At 39.0% G+C, this 14,087-nt stretch overlaps 1 protein-coding gene across 2 annotated transcripts in view; it reads right to left on the bottom strand.

Annotated features, from left to right (window-relative positions):
* LOC148851427 (E3 ubiquitin-protein ligase RKP) overlaps positions 1–13,827 on the bottom strand; it is a 28,323-nt gene extending 14,496 nt beyond the window's left edge. For both annotated transcript variants that reach the window (XM_088944380.1, XM_088944381.1), the window contains exons 1-4: positions 13,611–13,827; positions 11,561–13,277; positions 1,489–2,316; positions 1,078–1,238 (exon numbers count right to left, since the gene is read on the bottom strand). In XM_088944380.1, coding sequence (XP_088800506.1) covers positions 1,078–1,238; positions 1,489–2,316; positions 11,561–13,060 — 2,489 coding nt within the window. In that variant the 5' untranslated portion in view covers positions 13,061–13,277; positions 13,611–13,827. The remainder of the gene's footprint in view (positions 1–1,077; positions 1,239–1,488; positions 2,317–11,560; positions 13,278–13,610) is intronic.
* Positions 13,828–14,087: the final 260 nt, after the last annotated feature.

Below are 14,087 nucleotides of genomic sequence, written 5' to 3'. Positions count from 1 at the left end.
CTTTCATATTTTTTTAATTCAGCAGATTTCTACCGGCATCAAGTATGAAAGTCTCATTCAAATGGGGTTTGAAAATCAGTTAATGCTCTATAGACACTTTAGCCAAAGAAGGGATTGCTGCACATGGAGAACTGTATTAGTGGGACAGACCTTCTGGGTTAGCCAAGAAAGATTTTATTTTGGCTACAACACATGAGAAGCTGCCCTCTTGGGAGGGGATCAATAGAGGGAAATGACTGCAAATACTCATAGGCTGAGCAAAACGATGAAATCCACTCATGGAGAGGCTTGCATCGGATTAGCTAGTTGGTGATGCAATAGTTTACAGAAGCAACAACCAGTAGCTGGTCTAAGAGAACGATCAGCCACACTGGGACTAAGAAACAGCCCTTATTTTCCATTTCAATAAAATTTTCCTGATCTTGTTATCAAACCAACAAAAAAAAAAAAAACTAATACAATTTTGAAGAACCAATTATGTTCCACAGTTCATCGCTAATATTCACTAACTTCTAAAATGGGCCATAACTCAACAATGGTCCTGGCTATCCAAAGTCCTAAGAGGGGTAAACTTATACGAACCTAACATTTCACATTTTTTGGCACAAAGTGTCTGCTCTTATATTTGAACCCACATTCTCACATTTGACAGCCCAAGACTTTACCATTACACCAAGCAATGACCCTTTTAACATCTACTAGTTAATAAACTAGAGGAACTCCCCGTTATCTTATATCATTATTAGATATTAGAAAGTACTTTTTGCAAACAAGTACCATTATTAAAATTAGAGCAACTAATACCACCACTAGTAATGTAACTTACAGATGTATATTAGGGTATGATGGGATAATGAAGCAAAGCCAATGAGTTGAGGGGGGAGGGAGAAGGAAATAAAAGAAGAGAAACAACCACAAAGCATATTTAATCAAATTGATAAAAACAATATAACTGATTTAAACCAACTGGAGAAAACCCACAAGTATAGCATAGCATGTGCTTTGTTGAGGAATAAACACCAAACAAGAAAGGAATGAAAAGTTGTAACAAATAAGTTTACATGATGGTCATTTTACCATGCACATTGTCTGGTACAATCAATTAATTCTTCTCGGTAAATATTTCGAGCTTCCTTCAGACGCTTCAGTTGCTCACTGCAAACTCTTTCCTTCATTTGTTTGTCAGTTTCCTCCAAGAGAGAAATTAATTGTGACTGGTGAGACATAAAATATGATGCCTGCATCCAAGATAATTTATTAATGTTTCAACATGCACGTTGAAAGCAAATAAGAGCACAAATTTCGGTACTACATCCAAAGGAAAAAGTATGTCCCATGTGAAGAGAAAAGAGAACAAAAATTAATCAGATGAATGCAATCATTCAGGACCCAACATACCACTAGCCTATAGAGGAAACAAAAACATAAAGAACCATAGAAACATCTACATATAATGATATAATCCTTTTAGTAGTATTGTTATCTCACCTGCTTAAAGTTAGGAGTAAGGCCTAAATGATACAATAATAGCATAGCATCTAAAAGTTCCACTTCTCCAAGAATTGCTGAAGGTGGATTGCTCATCCTTGGTACAATTCTCAAATGCTGCACTGTTTGATAACCAAATTCAGATTCTGGTTGATCACTTGAACTGGGTTTATCCACTATTTCATCAGTCAAACTTCCTGCACTGCACTCTGCAGCAACATGAGCAGATCTCTCTGGAATTGGGCTGCAATGGCCCCGGAAACATTTGGCTGTATACCTAATTGGATCCTTCATGACTCTTGTAAAATCAACATCGCAGCTTGAACAACAACATGGCTTCTGAGTAGTAGAGTGTGTTACTATTGTTTCTTCATCATCCACACAGCCTTCCTCCCACTGGATTTCCTCTGCTTCCTCATCATTTACAGGGTGAGATCTCAATAGATGATTGAATGATCCTCCAAGCCTAGAAATGTCAGCACGATGAGGATCATTCTTCACAAACAAACCTACAGGAAAGCATTGTTGTCCACCTCTATGAAGAAACCCTACATCATCTCCAACTTTTGCCTCAGAGCCCTTCATCCATCCAGAGATGCCTCCCTCAGCAAACCCCTCAGATAGAAAATGGAGGATCACTGTGTAGATAGAAACAAGAACAGAATTGCTTGAAACACCAGGAGGCAGAAGATTGTGATCAGCAGCCCTGTTCTTCAACAATAAATTCTGCAAAAATGTCCTGAACACTGACCCAGGTAACTGGAAAGGTGTTGTGGGAGGTATGAACTGTATGACCAGGTGACAAAGCAACCGATGCATCTCCTCAATCTGCAAATAAATAATTCTAGTGGCAGTTATCAATAAGCTCAAGTCTAAAAGCTTAATCAAATATTAGCTAACTCACACAATAATGCACTTGAAACATTCCATCCAAGATCAGCATTTATTCCTTGGCTGGAGACCAAAAGAAGAGGTTGCTGAACCATTAATTCAACAAGATTTCATGACAAAATTGCATAAACTAGGTTCCATGTACTGTTCATGAACATTTTGGATCACCATATCCAAGGTTAGTCCTCACTATAAGGCTAAACTAAGTTTACCCAGATTCCAAATGATGAAATGAGAAGGGGTCAGTGATAGACCAATCAAGTTTTCGTTATAATCTCAAGCAACTCACAGCTCAGCCAAATGCAAAGTTATAGGACTAGTCCATATTCAAAAATTTCTGCTGAGGCATGGCATGTGAAACCTCTAATGCAGTCAAATGGGAAACCGCGAAATGAAAGAATGAAAGATAACCAGGACTAAGAAGGTGCAGTCGTTTATAAAATCGAAGGCAGATCAGGCATAAAATCTTTTTTTATTAATAACAGGAAATTTCATTAAAATTTTAGTATAACAGTACACACCAGACTAGCATAGTCTGGCCCTAAAGAGTTTATCACAATGCAGCCCAGAACATCTGATTTCTAGTTAAGGCATAAAAGTCTATCTTCTCATGCTAGTAGGTATAGACTCCATACTCAAATGTTCAATTCTCAGCCAAATCAAATCTAGTTTCATGCAATGAACCACACAAATAGTTCCTTTCTGGTACAAGTACATTTTGGATCCACAATTTCTCCAAGATTAAGGCTTCTGGTGGAAGGTTCCTCATAAAAATACTAGCACAGCACATTTGACATACTTCAACAGAGATGCAAGAGGAAACATCATAAAATTGATCATTTGTTGACTCACCAGTCAGTTGAGTGGTGGGCCACACATTTCCCTTGAGATACATGTATTTAAAGGAGGTTGATATTGTATTTCTTTATTCAGAAGGGACAAGTTGATATGGCAATAATTTTTGTCACCAGTTTATGGAGGATTTAAGAAGAAAGAAATTGGAAGGTTGTCCAATGAGTGCATCTAATACATCATATCAACGAGATTGATGCTGGACCCCCCCCCCCAAATAACTAATATTTGATCCTCAGACTAATTGTAACAACTAATAGGAGTTTGCAGAAACAAAGGTGTTTAAAATTGAAACTATAACAACCAGTAAGGTATTATCATCATCATCTAAGCCCTGTCCCAAATCTCAACTATATGGGATCAGCTACATGAATCCTGTTTCTCAATCTAAAACCAATGTATCAATTATCAATATTATTAAGATATCTCCAATGGTTCAGTTTTTAGGGTCTGATCAATTTAAAGCAGCATTCTCTTCATTTTTTTTATAGGAAACAGTAACTTTCATTAGATAATTGAAAAGATTACAGGCTTACCACCCACAAAATGGATGGAAAAAGAAAATCAAAAACTTACAAACAGGCCCAAAACAAAGCCTCCCTAGTAACTCCTTGCTTAGCTAAAGTGTCAGCCATTCCATTTGCTGACCTTACCCAATATTCTCTTAATTCGTATTAGAATACCAAGCCCTTAATATCCACTCAAGTGAAATATAACTAGATTGAATTTCAATGTTTGCAGAGTTGGAAATCCAAATTCTTCATGAAATTTGGTATTTTGAGGTATAGTCAGAATTAATGGGATTATTGGTTTATGTAACAGCAACTGAAAGTTCACATAGAATTAATGGCTATATGGAAATGTGAACTTATTCACATTTTTTATCTGGTTTTAAGTTGCCTTATCCTTGGAAGGCCTTTCATATAGTTATCAAGATTGCCTAGGCAACTAGGCACAAATAGTATTTTGTATTTTATATTTTATATGTTTTTTATGTTTTTTTATCTTGTAGTATGTTGACAATTGAATTGAATGGTGAATGCAGGTATGCCTCTTTCTTGGACTGAAAGAGGAGCTCTGCACCCCTCTTATTCTTCTGTTCTTAATTTTTTCTGAGTTTTCTTCATTTTCTTGGACTGAAACAGGGATTCCACCCCTCTCCTTTTCTTAATTTTTTTCTGAGTTTTTTCCCATCTTGTTCTTGACTAAAACAAGGGCTCTGACAACTTTTTCTTATTTACTTTGTTCTTTTTTCCTGAGATTTTTTCTTCTTTCTCTTGGCCTGAAACAGGGGCTCCACCCCCTTCTTACTATTCTTCTTTTATTAGGTTTTTTAGCTTGATCCTTCTTTTGTAGGAAAAGAAAGTACTTATTTAATGTTTATAGCTGAAAGGTCTAACATGGATGGTAGCATAATATGTAGAAAAAAGGGGGAAGGGATAAACTCTCTTAACCCCACCCCAAATAAAAATTACAACACAGCTCAAAATAAGCTATTTGTCACCACCCATCATTTAGCAAGTGTATCCACAAAGGCATTTACATCTCTTCCGACCCAATTACAAGTCACATCTATCCTTTGTAACAGTTTCATGGCTTTCCTCTTCTCATAAATATAGCACCACCACCCAGCCTCCTCTTCTTCTGGAGCCAGCTTATTACAAGCTTTGAGTCACCTTCAATTAACAGCTTCCTAATGTTCAGCTCCTTTGCCTTTTGAATCCCTCCCATAACTACCATAATTTCAGCCCTTAGTGAGTCCCCAACTCCTATTGGACCCAAGAAGAAAGCAATGACACTTCCCTCCTCACTCCTGAACACTCCTCCAATGCCAGACGGGCTCGGGTTGCCTTCACTACTACCATCAAAGTTGAGCTTAACAGCACCTCTAGGGGTTGAGGATCATATTGGCCCAACCACCACCCTAAAAGGAGAAGAACTAATAATCTCTCTCCAATTTCTCAGCATCTCAGCCCTAAGAACATCCTTGAATAGCTCCAACGATTTCACCCAGTGGACCACCTTGACGAAAATTGCTTTAGTAACACCTTATTTGGTTCGTTCTTTTATCGAGAAATATTTTCTGGTTCCTTTCTTCCCAAATCGGCCAACAGACCGCTGCCCTTGTGCACCACTAAAGCAATGATCCTCTCTTCTTTGGCCAACTTACGACAGTAGGAGTGAATAAGCTTTGTACATTAGGCAAAGAGTTCCACCCACACCCAAACAAAGAAAAAAAAAAAACCATTCCTAAATTGAAAAAGAATAAGGGCAGGAGATTAGTAAGTGATAGTAATTCTTAGCATTAACTTTGCAAAGAGGGCACCAATGGGAGGAGAGGCACCAATTAGGCCTTTTACTTCGCAATTTCTCACAAGTATTATTTCTTTCCAGATAGATTTCCCAACACAAACCACCCACCCTAGGAAGGATAGGTGAACTCCAAATCTCCTTAAAGGGAAAGGAAGGCCCCTCATTTTTCACTTGATTGGATAAGGAATGAGAAAAGGACCTACAAGTGAAAGAACTGGATGGTGACAAGGCCCAGATTCAAATATCTCTTCTACCCACATCTAAACATACCCCTTCCAAGCTTTGTAACAAACTAATGACACTATTCATTTCATGATCATGAAGCCCTCTTCTAAGATCCAAATCCCAATTATGCTCAGCAGTTGCACTAGATAGATCCAGGAAACAAGAGATAAGTTCCTCCCTAGGGTAGAAAGGGCATAAAGAGAGGGGATTTTTTTTTTGAAAGGTAAGATAAGGCTTTATTAAAAAACAAATAAAAATTTATCAGAAACGATAACTTTCATTAGAGATAAATTAAACTGAAATACAAAATTCAACCCTTGTCAGAAAAAGTTGATTCAATAAACATCAAACATTACAGCACAGCCCAATAAAGACTCTCCCTTACAGTCCCTTGTTTTGCTAGGGCGTCAGCAAAACCATTTGCTGATCTCCTTACCAACTTGAACCAAACACCTACCTCCCTTGTTATGCTAAGAATTTCCCTTATCAGCTGTCTATATTGCTAAATTCCCAGCTGCCCTGATTGCATCCACCCAATTACCAACTTGGAGTCTCCCTCTATCTCAATCTGCTGTAGCCCCAATTGTTTGGCCAGTTTTACACCTTGATGTAGTGCCAAGTTGTCCACTCTTAAGGAATCTCCAACTCCTATTGGACCTGAAAACAAAGCCATTATCTTTCCTTCATTATCTCTGAAAACACCTCCTATACCAAATGGGCCTGGATTACCTATAGAGCTTCCATCAAAGTTCAATTTCACCCTTTGTTGTGCCGGTGGGACCAAACTTCCTGTATCATAGCTTTGGTAGTAGTAGATGCCACAATACCCCAACTTCTATAAATGTCTTCAACTGAGAAATCCTTAAAAAGATCACAGGATCTCAACCAATGGATAACCTTAGTAGTTATTCCTTCCAAGCCACACTAAGCTTGGCCGGAAAAGCTGAACAGATAACATACTCCAAATGGAATGGGATCTTAACAACTCAGTTACATTCAGATTTTTGAAATCAACCTTCACAGAGACCCAAGAAATCAGTTTGCAAACAACAAAGTGAACAAGGTCCTCTGAGTTCTTCACTTTGTTACAGAAAATTCTATTGTTTCTTTCAGTCTGGATAGACCAAAGAACAGCAGCAGGAACAGACTTCCACACAAGCTTTCCTTTCTTCTTCAGACCTTGATCCTTCCAGCAGCACATAAACACCTTAACTGATTTTGGCATTACCCAACTTAGCCCAGCAGCATTGAGAAAATGATCTCACACCTTGAAGTGATAGTACAGTGAAGACTCAGGTGGTCTGTAGTTTCAGGTACTAGGCCACAGAGACCACAAGACTGATCCAGAATCTGCAGGCCCCTTCTCTCCAGATTTGATCTTGTAAGACACTTATCTAAAGTCATTGCCCAAAACCAGAAAGTTCACTTTTGAGGGGGGATAGGATTCCAAATCTGCTTCCAAGGGAAACCTGAAAAACCAGACCCGCTTAACTTAACTTTGAGGCCAAGGATCTGACCGAGAAGCATCCATCTCCATTCCATTTCCAACACCACTCATCCTCCTTGCTGTAGTCAATTTCCTGTCTCTGTAACAGGTTCAGCAACTCGAACAATTCACCTAACTCCCAATCAAACATATTTCTTCTGAAAAGAGGAGCCCAAACCATTGAATCTTCAGTAGAAATGTAGGACTCAGCCACTGAGGCCTCTTGGTTGGTTGCACAATGAAAGAGGAGAGGGAAGACCTCAGCCAAGGAGCTGTCCAAACACCAAGGGTCTTTCCAAAACTTTAACCCGTCCCCTTTCCCTATCTTAAAGCTCACACCTTCCATAAAAATAGGGAAGGCATTTCATGATTCCTTTCCAAACAGAGCAACCCCAGTTTGGAAGGAGATCTTGAGAGAGGGGAATTTTGCCTTTAGTGGAAGATTGCCTACCCAAACATGATCCCAGAATTTGACAAAATTCCCAGAACCAGGACCATATCTGAAAAGTGGTAAAAAAAAGAGGTAGAATATCATAAATGGATTTCCAAGGAGAAATTCTTGTAGCCCTAGCTGAAGTTCCAGAGTCCCAACCAACTATGGCAAGCCCATGGATACTAACTATCACCTTTGCCCACAACTTATCCCTTTGCAATGATAATCTCCACAACCATTTTCCCAACAAAGCCATGTTCCTCTCTTGGATATTCCCAAGGCCTAATCCTCCATGTTTCTTGCTTCTACTCACCACCTCCCAGCTTACCCTATGATCCTTCTTCTCCTCCTCTGGCTCCCACAATAAATCCCTCATCAACTTCTCTAAGCTTCTACTTACCCCAACCAGAATCTTAAATACTGACAAGTAGTAGACAAGTAGATCAGCCAGAGTAGATTTGATTAAAGCAATTCTTCCTCCAAAAGGCAAATAACTGCTCTTCTATGAGGCCAACCTCTTTGTGAACTGTTCTACCACAAGGTCCCAGAAACTGCTCCTTCTCGGATTATTCCCTAAAAGTAAACTCAAATAAGTCAAAGGCCAATGGGACACAGTACAACCCAAAATACCTGCACTCTCCATGATTTCCCTTTCCTCTAGATTCACCCCACCAAGAACTCTCAATGAATCCACCCTTTCAATAAGTCTTCCAAAAACATCAGCAATTAATGTCAAGAGAAAGGGAGAAAGTGGGTCCCCTTGCCTAATCCCTCTTAAGGCTGCAAAATGATCTACCACTATCCCATTGACCACAATTGAATAATGACATGTCTTAATACATCCCAAAATCCATCTACACCATCTGTCACAAAATCCAAAACCCTTCATGACATCCTTTAGAAATCCCCAATCCACTAAATCATGAGCCTTTTCCAGATCCAACTTACAAACAAACCCTTTCTTCTCATTTCTCTTTATATCCTCCACACTTTCTTTCACAATTAGAATCTACTCAATTATTTGCCTATCCCTAACAAAACCATCTTGATATTGTGAAATTATGGATGGGAGAACAACCTTAGTTCTTCAAGAAAGTAACTTAGCAATTATTTTATAAAGGTTGTTAACCAAACTGATTGGTCTGAAATCTTTTGGATGCAAAGCATCATCCTTTTTACGGATCAAAGCAATGAAGGTTGCATTCAAACCCAGATTAATCACACACCTTCCAAAAATACTCCTCAAATACCTTCAACATGTCACCTTTTAATATCTCCCAACAATCTTGGTAGAATGCCATAGTAAAACCATCAAGGCTGGGTGTTTTAGCCCTGTCCATAGAAAAGATTGCATCCATTATCTCTTCACTGCCAAACCTTCTCTCCAACCATCTCTGGGACTCCTCAGAAAGTTTAGGCCACTCCACTCCATCAATCCAAATACGGTCTTTCAAGGGCTTCCTAAAGATTGATTTGAAATGACCCACGAAGGCTTTAGCAATCTCCCTCTAGTGGCAAACACTAACTCCATCCACCTCCAACTTTGAGATGAAATTCTTGTTTCTCCTCCCATTTGCTAATGTGTGAAAATTTTTTGTGTTCTTATCCCCCTCCTTGATCCACTTGCTCCTAGATTTCTACCTCCAACTTATTTCCTCTTTCATTAAAAGATCCTCCAACTCCATTTATCAAAAAAAGAAAAAAAAAAAAAAAGATCCTCCAACTCCTTCCTCAAGGACCACCTTTTGTTCCTGCCACTTTCTTCCAAGGTACCAAACACTTCCTTTCCATCCAGCTACTCAGTTTTAGTAATCAGAGTTTGCTTTTAATCCTCAATCCTTCCAAACCGTTGTAAATTCCATTCTTTGATCTTGCCTTTAAGCTCTTTTTACTTCCAAATAGGACCTCATTCCTTCCTATTTTGTTGTCGAATTGCTCTCCTCCCACCAGCCTTTAACTCTATCTTTAAATCCATTAGCACATAACCACCTATTCTCGAATATGAACGGATCTGGACCTCCATCACCCAAGTTTTCCTCAGAAATAGAAATTGGCCAATGATCTGAATTCACTTTTGACAAGGATTTAGAGACTAGACCCCTCCAATGATCTCCCCAATCAATTGTGAATAGAAATCTATCTAATTTTGAGCAAATTGATTAGGCCTGTAAATTGGACCAAGAAAAAATGTTATAAGAGAGAGGTAGTTCCTTCAGCCCAAAAGCATCAATGACTTGATTAAATCTCCTCATACTCAAATGTATTCTCCTTCTCAGATTATTAGTTTCTTCCACGAATCTTATCACATTAAAATCCCCTCCCATACACCATGGCCCATCCCACAATCCCCTAATGTCTTCCAATTCTTCCCAAAACTTTTTCTCTTCCTTTATTCATTAGGCCCATAGACATTTCACAACACCCACTCAAATTCATTTGTAACTTGTTTAAACTTAACAGAGACTGAAATTTTTCCCACCAGTTCCTCCATTTCAAGTGCAACCTCATTGTTCCACATTGTCACAATACCACTTGAAGCCCCCCACAAAGGACACACAATCCAACTCCAACCCCTGGATTTCCAAAAACTCCTAGCCCATTTTCTATCAAATTCCATCGCCTTAGATTCTTGAATTAAAACAATATCCGGTTTCTCCTTTCTTAGCAACTCTTTAATAGTGACTCTTTTCCTTGCCCTCCCTAACCCTCTAACATTCTAACCTACAATCTTCATTTCTCTTCTCAAACAATTAACCTTTTTCCAAACTTCTTCTACTTGTGACCCCTCACCCTTCCCTTTCTTCCACTAAACTCCTTATCTCCCCCTACATCTTTTTTTAGTCTTTCCACTTCACTCAACTTCCTTCTTCTCAGCTTACCTCCCTCCTTGTTCTTCTCAAATACGCTTTCATATCATTTGTCTCTTGTAATTTACACCCTAATTTCGCCACAAATTCAGCCATTTGATTTGTATGACCCAACCCATCATCCTCCCCCCATTTGAGAATCACCTCCAAAGATTGTAACATGTTCATTAGGCTCACTCCCATCATCCCTTTGACATTATTCATTTGCTTCTTTGAAATAGTTAATTTGATAGGCCAAAAAAAATGAAGTCATTGATCTGCATTATATTTGAAGTATTGAAACTAATATATTTAAGTGTTTATCTTCTCATGAATATACTGATTTTCTATGTTTTGATATGAATTCTGTAGTTATTTGATGAATATTATTGTTAATTATTAGTAGAGATACTTACTGGTTAATATGCAGAATAGGAACTCAGTTTATGATTTAGGGTTTTTTTCAAAACTTACCATCCTGGTGTGCAGGCACTTCCTGGTCACCTAGCTTTGCCTTGGCACCTTGGCAATAATGGGCATTGAGTCTAATCCCCCCTCCTAATAGGGTATTAAGACAATTCTAATTTAATCTCAGATTTTGTGTTCAAAAAGTTCTGTTGATCTGGCTATTGATTAAAAAGAATGTGCAAAACTGCAACCAACTACTAAACAGTAAACTAGGACAGGTAATGAGCTTATAGCCACCAATCACCTGAACCTTAACACAGCCAATAGAGGGTCCTAGGCAGAAATGTTGATCACTTAAGCTTCACCTAAGAAATGTATTACCGAAATTGTTTATAGATTGTTTCCATATCATTTTTTTATTGGAATCGTATCTTTTCAAATTTCATATATACACACATGCATACATAAATATACATAGACATGCACATGTGGTATGGTATCAGAGAAATGACACAGTAAATGCCATCAGCCATGTTACATTTCTCCAAATTAACTTGGGATTTGGATCAAGTTTCATGCTTGGCTGTAAATATCAGTCTCTCACATATAAGGACATACCTTATTGATTGCTCCAGATAAAGCTGTAGTTATCAGCATCATACTACTTTCATAGGACACATCCTCACATGAGCCAGGCCACCAAACATACGGAATCAAGCATTGCAAATCATGCTTGTTCAGACCCTTCCTTGATAGAAAACCTTCCAACAAGAACTCAAAATCAGATGAATTCCACCAAAGTGTCATTAGTTCTTCCCGCCTTAGAATATGACATGCTAATGCAAGATAAGAGTATGAGCCTGAATATGGACACTCCATTAGAACCAATGGAGCTGTTTTACAACTACACGAAAGGGAATTGATAACATGTAGGAACATCAAACGAGATCCTCCAAATTCTAGAAAAAGGTCAACAACTCCATCCAAGTTTGTATAGTTGTGAGGTGCCTGTTTTCCAAATGTTTCCAGTAAGAATGACACAAGAGGTCCCCAGCTAACATATTCCACACTCCCCAATTCTTGATCAACTGCGGAGAAGAACTCCTCGCAGATCCCACGTGCAATTGGGTGGTAAAGTTCTTCAAGTGGTACAAACCTCTTCAATCTTCTTAGTTTGTCAACAGAAGTGGAGTCCGTATTTTCCATGAATTTAAGTTCCAATAGCCTTGACAAACAACGTAGCAAGTGTGTGGCAAGGGGGTTTACACTGGGAGAATTTTGAAGTGGTTGAAACCCTTTGATTGGGTATCTAAAGGGAAGGGCCCCAAAATTCAAATTACAACGCTCACCTCGAGAAAGAGAAATTGCAGGATAATAGCCAAGTCCAGGTCCCATCTTGCTAACCCCATAGAATGCCACCCCAAGCGAGACACCATTCCTATAGAATGAGATCTGATTATGATCCAAATCTATGCAGCAGCCAATTACATCACCAACAACCCATGATTGACCATATGGTTCAGGTTCCTTATTCCACTTCTTCACCCTGTGTCCATCAAAAGCATATGAATCTTCTGCATCCCCTACACCTTTATTCTCAGTGAAGGGACATGAAATTGTGGCCCATCCAAGCTGCTGTATCCCTGACGTTTCTAGAATCACTTCATACATCCATTTTCCTTTCCAAACACATGCATTGGCCCTAGCACTACTGAACATAGCTAGGCTCTCTACCAGAAAAGGTTGCTTGAAAATCCGAATATCACCACAGATGCTAGTTTCATCCACTGCCACAGTATTGGGTCCACAACCACTGTCCGCAATAGATACTCCGTCTCTGTTACTAAGGATGACATCCCGATTAACCCTATGTTTGAAAATGTCACTCTTCAAAGTACAGCGAATAAAATCAGTGTCAACTGGACCGCTCAATGAAGAAATTGACTTGTAAGGGAGATCAAATATATGTTCAAGAGCCCGCTCCACAGACTGGTGTCCAATGTCATCGTAGTAAGAAATAAGATGGCTTTTCTGAGGATTATCTTTCCGATCTCCAGAGGCTAATATCACAGCCAAACCCGAAGAAAGCCCGCCAATCCTTAGGCTGTCTTCTGCCATTGGTGGGGAGGATAAACGTCCTCCCCCAATAATCAATTATGTAAAATGAATAAAAGTTAGCACCCAAAACTTCTTGAATGAATTATGTACCCCCAAATGAAACTGATCAATTCCTAATAACCCGCGATTCCTGCAAAGGAGTTCTCCTGCTGACCACAAAATTACAATTTTTCGATACAATTTGTATACATTCCCATGATTCCATAGAGAACCTTCACTGCACAGAGCCATAAAAAAAAAAAAAAAAAAAAAAAAAAAAAAAAAAAACTCAATTTTACCATAAAAATAATAAAAAGGAATAATCGTGATAACCTTATAGAAGAACCACCACGGATTCGCAACTTAACAAAAATTCTCGAGAAAGAAATTTGATTTTTTTCATAATTTCCATAAAATCAACAAACGAAAAACAGATAAAGAGAAGAAAATTGGATAAAGAAAGATAAGCCACCAGAAACTACTTCTGATTAAGCTATTAAGTCGAAAAGTTCGTGACAAAGAGACGTGAAAGCGAAGAGGTTATAAAAAATTAGAAACTCGAAAAGCTTACGGGCCACGGAGCTCTGGGAATTTCAGCGCCGACAAGAACGCTTATGTATTCACCTTCCGCCCCTTCAAAGCTAAAGAGAAAGCAGACGAATATCAGGATTTTCAGACGCCATTAACGGGGGCAGAGAGAGAGAGAGAGAGAGAGAGGCAAAATGAAATGCCGAAAATGAAGTTTGTTTTTTTGCCAAAACTCAAGGAATTCAACGAACCACACAGACAAAGCAGCTCCCGCACGCTGACTGGAACCCTAAAAGAGGTCAGCTTACACGTGCCGGTATCGTGTGGAAGCAAACCCCGATGACGTGGCTCGCGTGGATATCTTACGTCCCCCAATACATCACCTCTTCAAGGTCTACGTCCAACGTCAAAACTCGATCACCTAGGTGGTCCTCCATCAGATGGTCACCAACCTACTTATCTTATTTTTGTTCGTGCTCCCTCTTCTCTGCGTATACTTCTCTTTCTCGGCCGTCGCTAT

Source organism: Nelumbo lutea, chromosome 5, assembly GCF_056320005.1.
Source record: "Nelumbo lutea isolate HS-2025 chromosome 5, American lotus-T2T, whole genome shotgun sequence".
Taxonomy (NCBI): domain Eukaryota; kingdom Viridiplantae; phylum Streptophyta; class Magnoliopsida; order Proteales; family Nelumbonaceae; genus Nelumbo; species Nelumbo lutea.
Note: the sequence above shows the minus strand (reverse complement) of the source record. Positions and strands in the feature narration are given on the sequence as shown.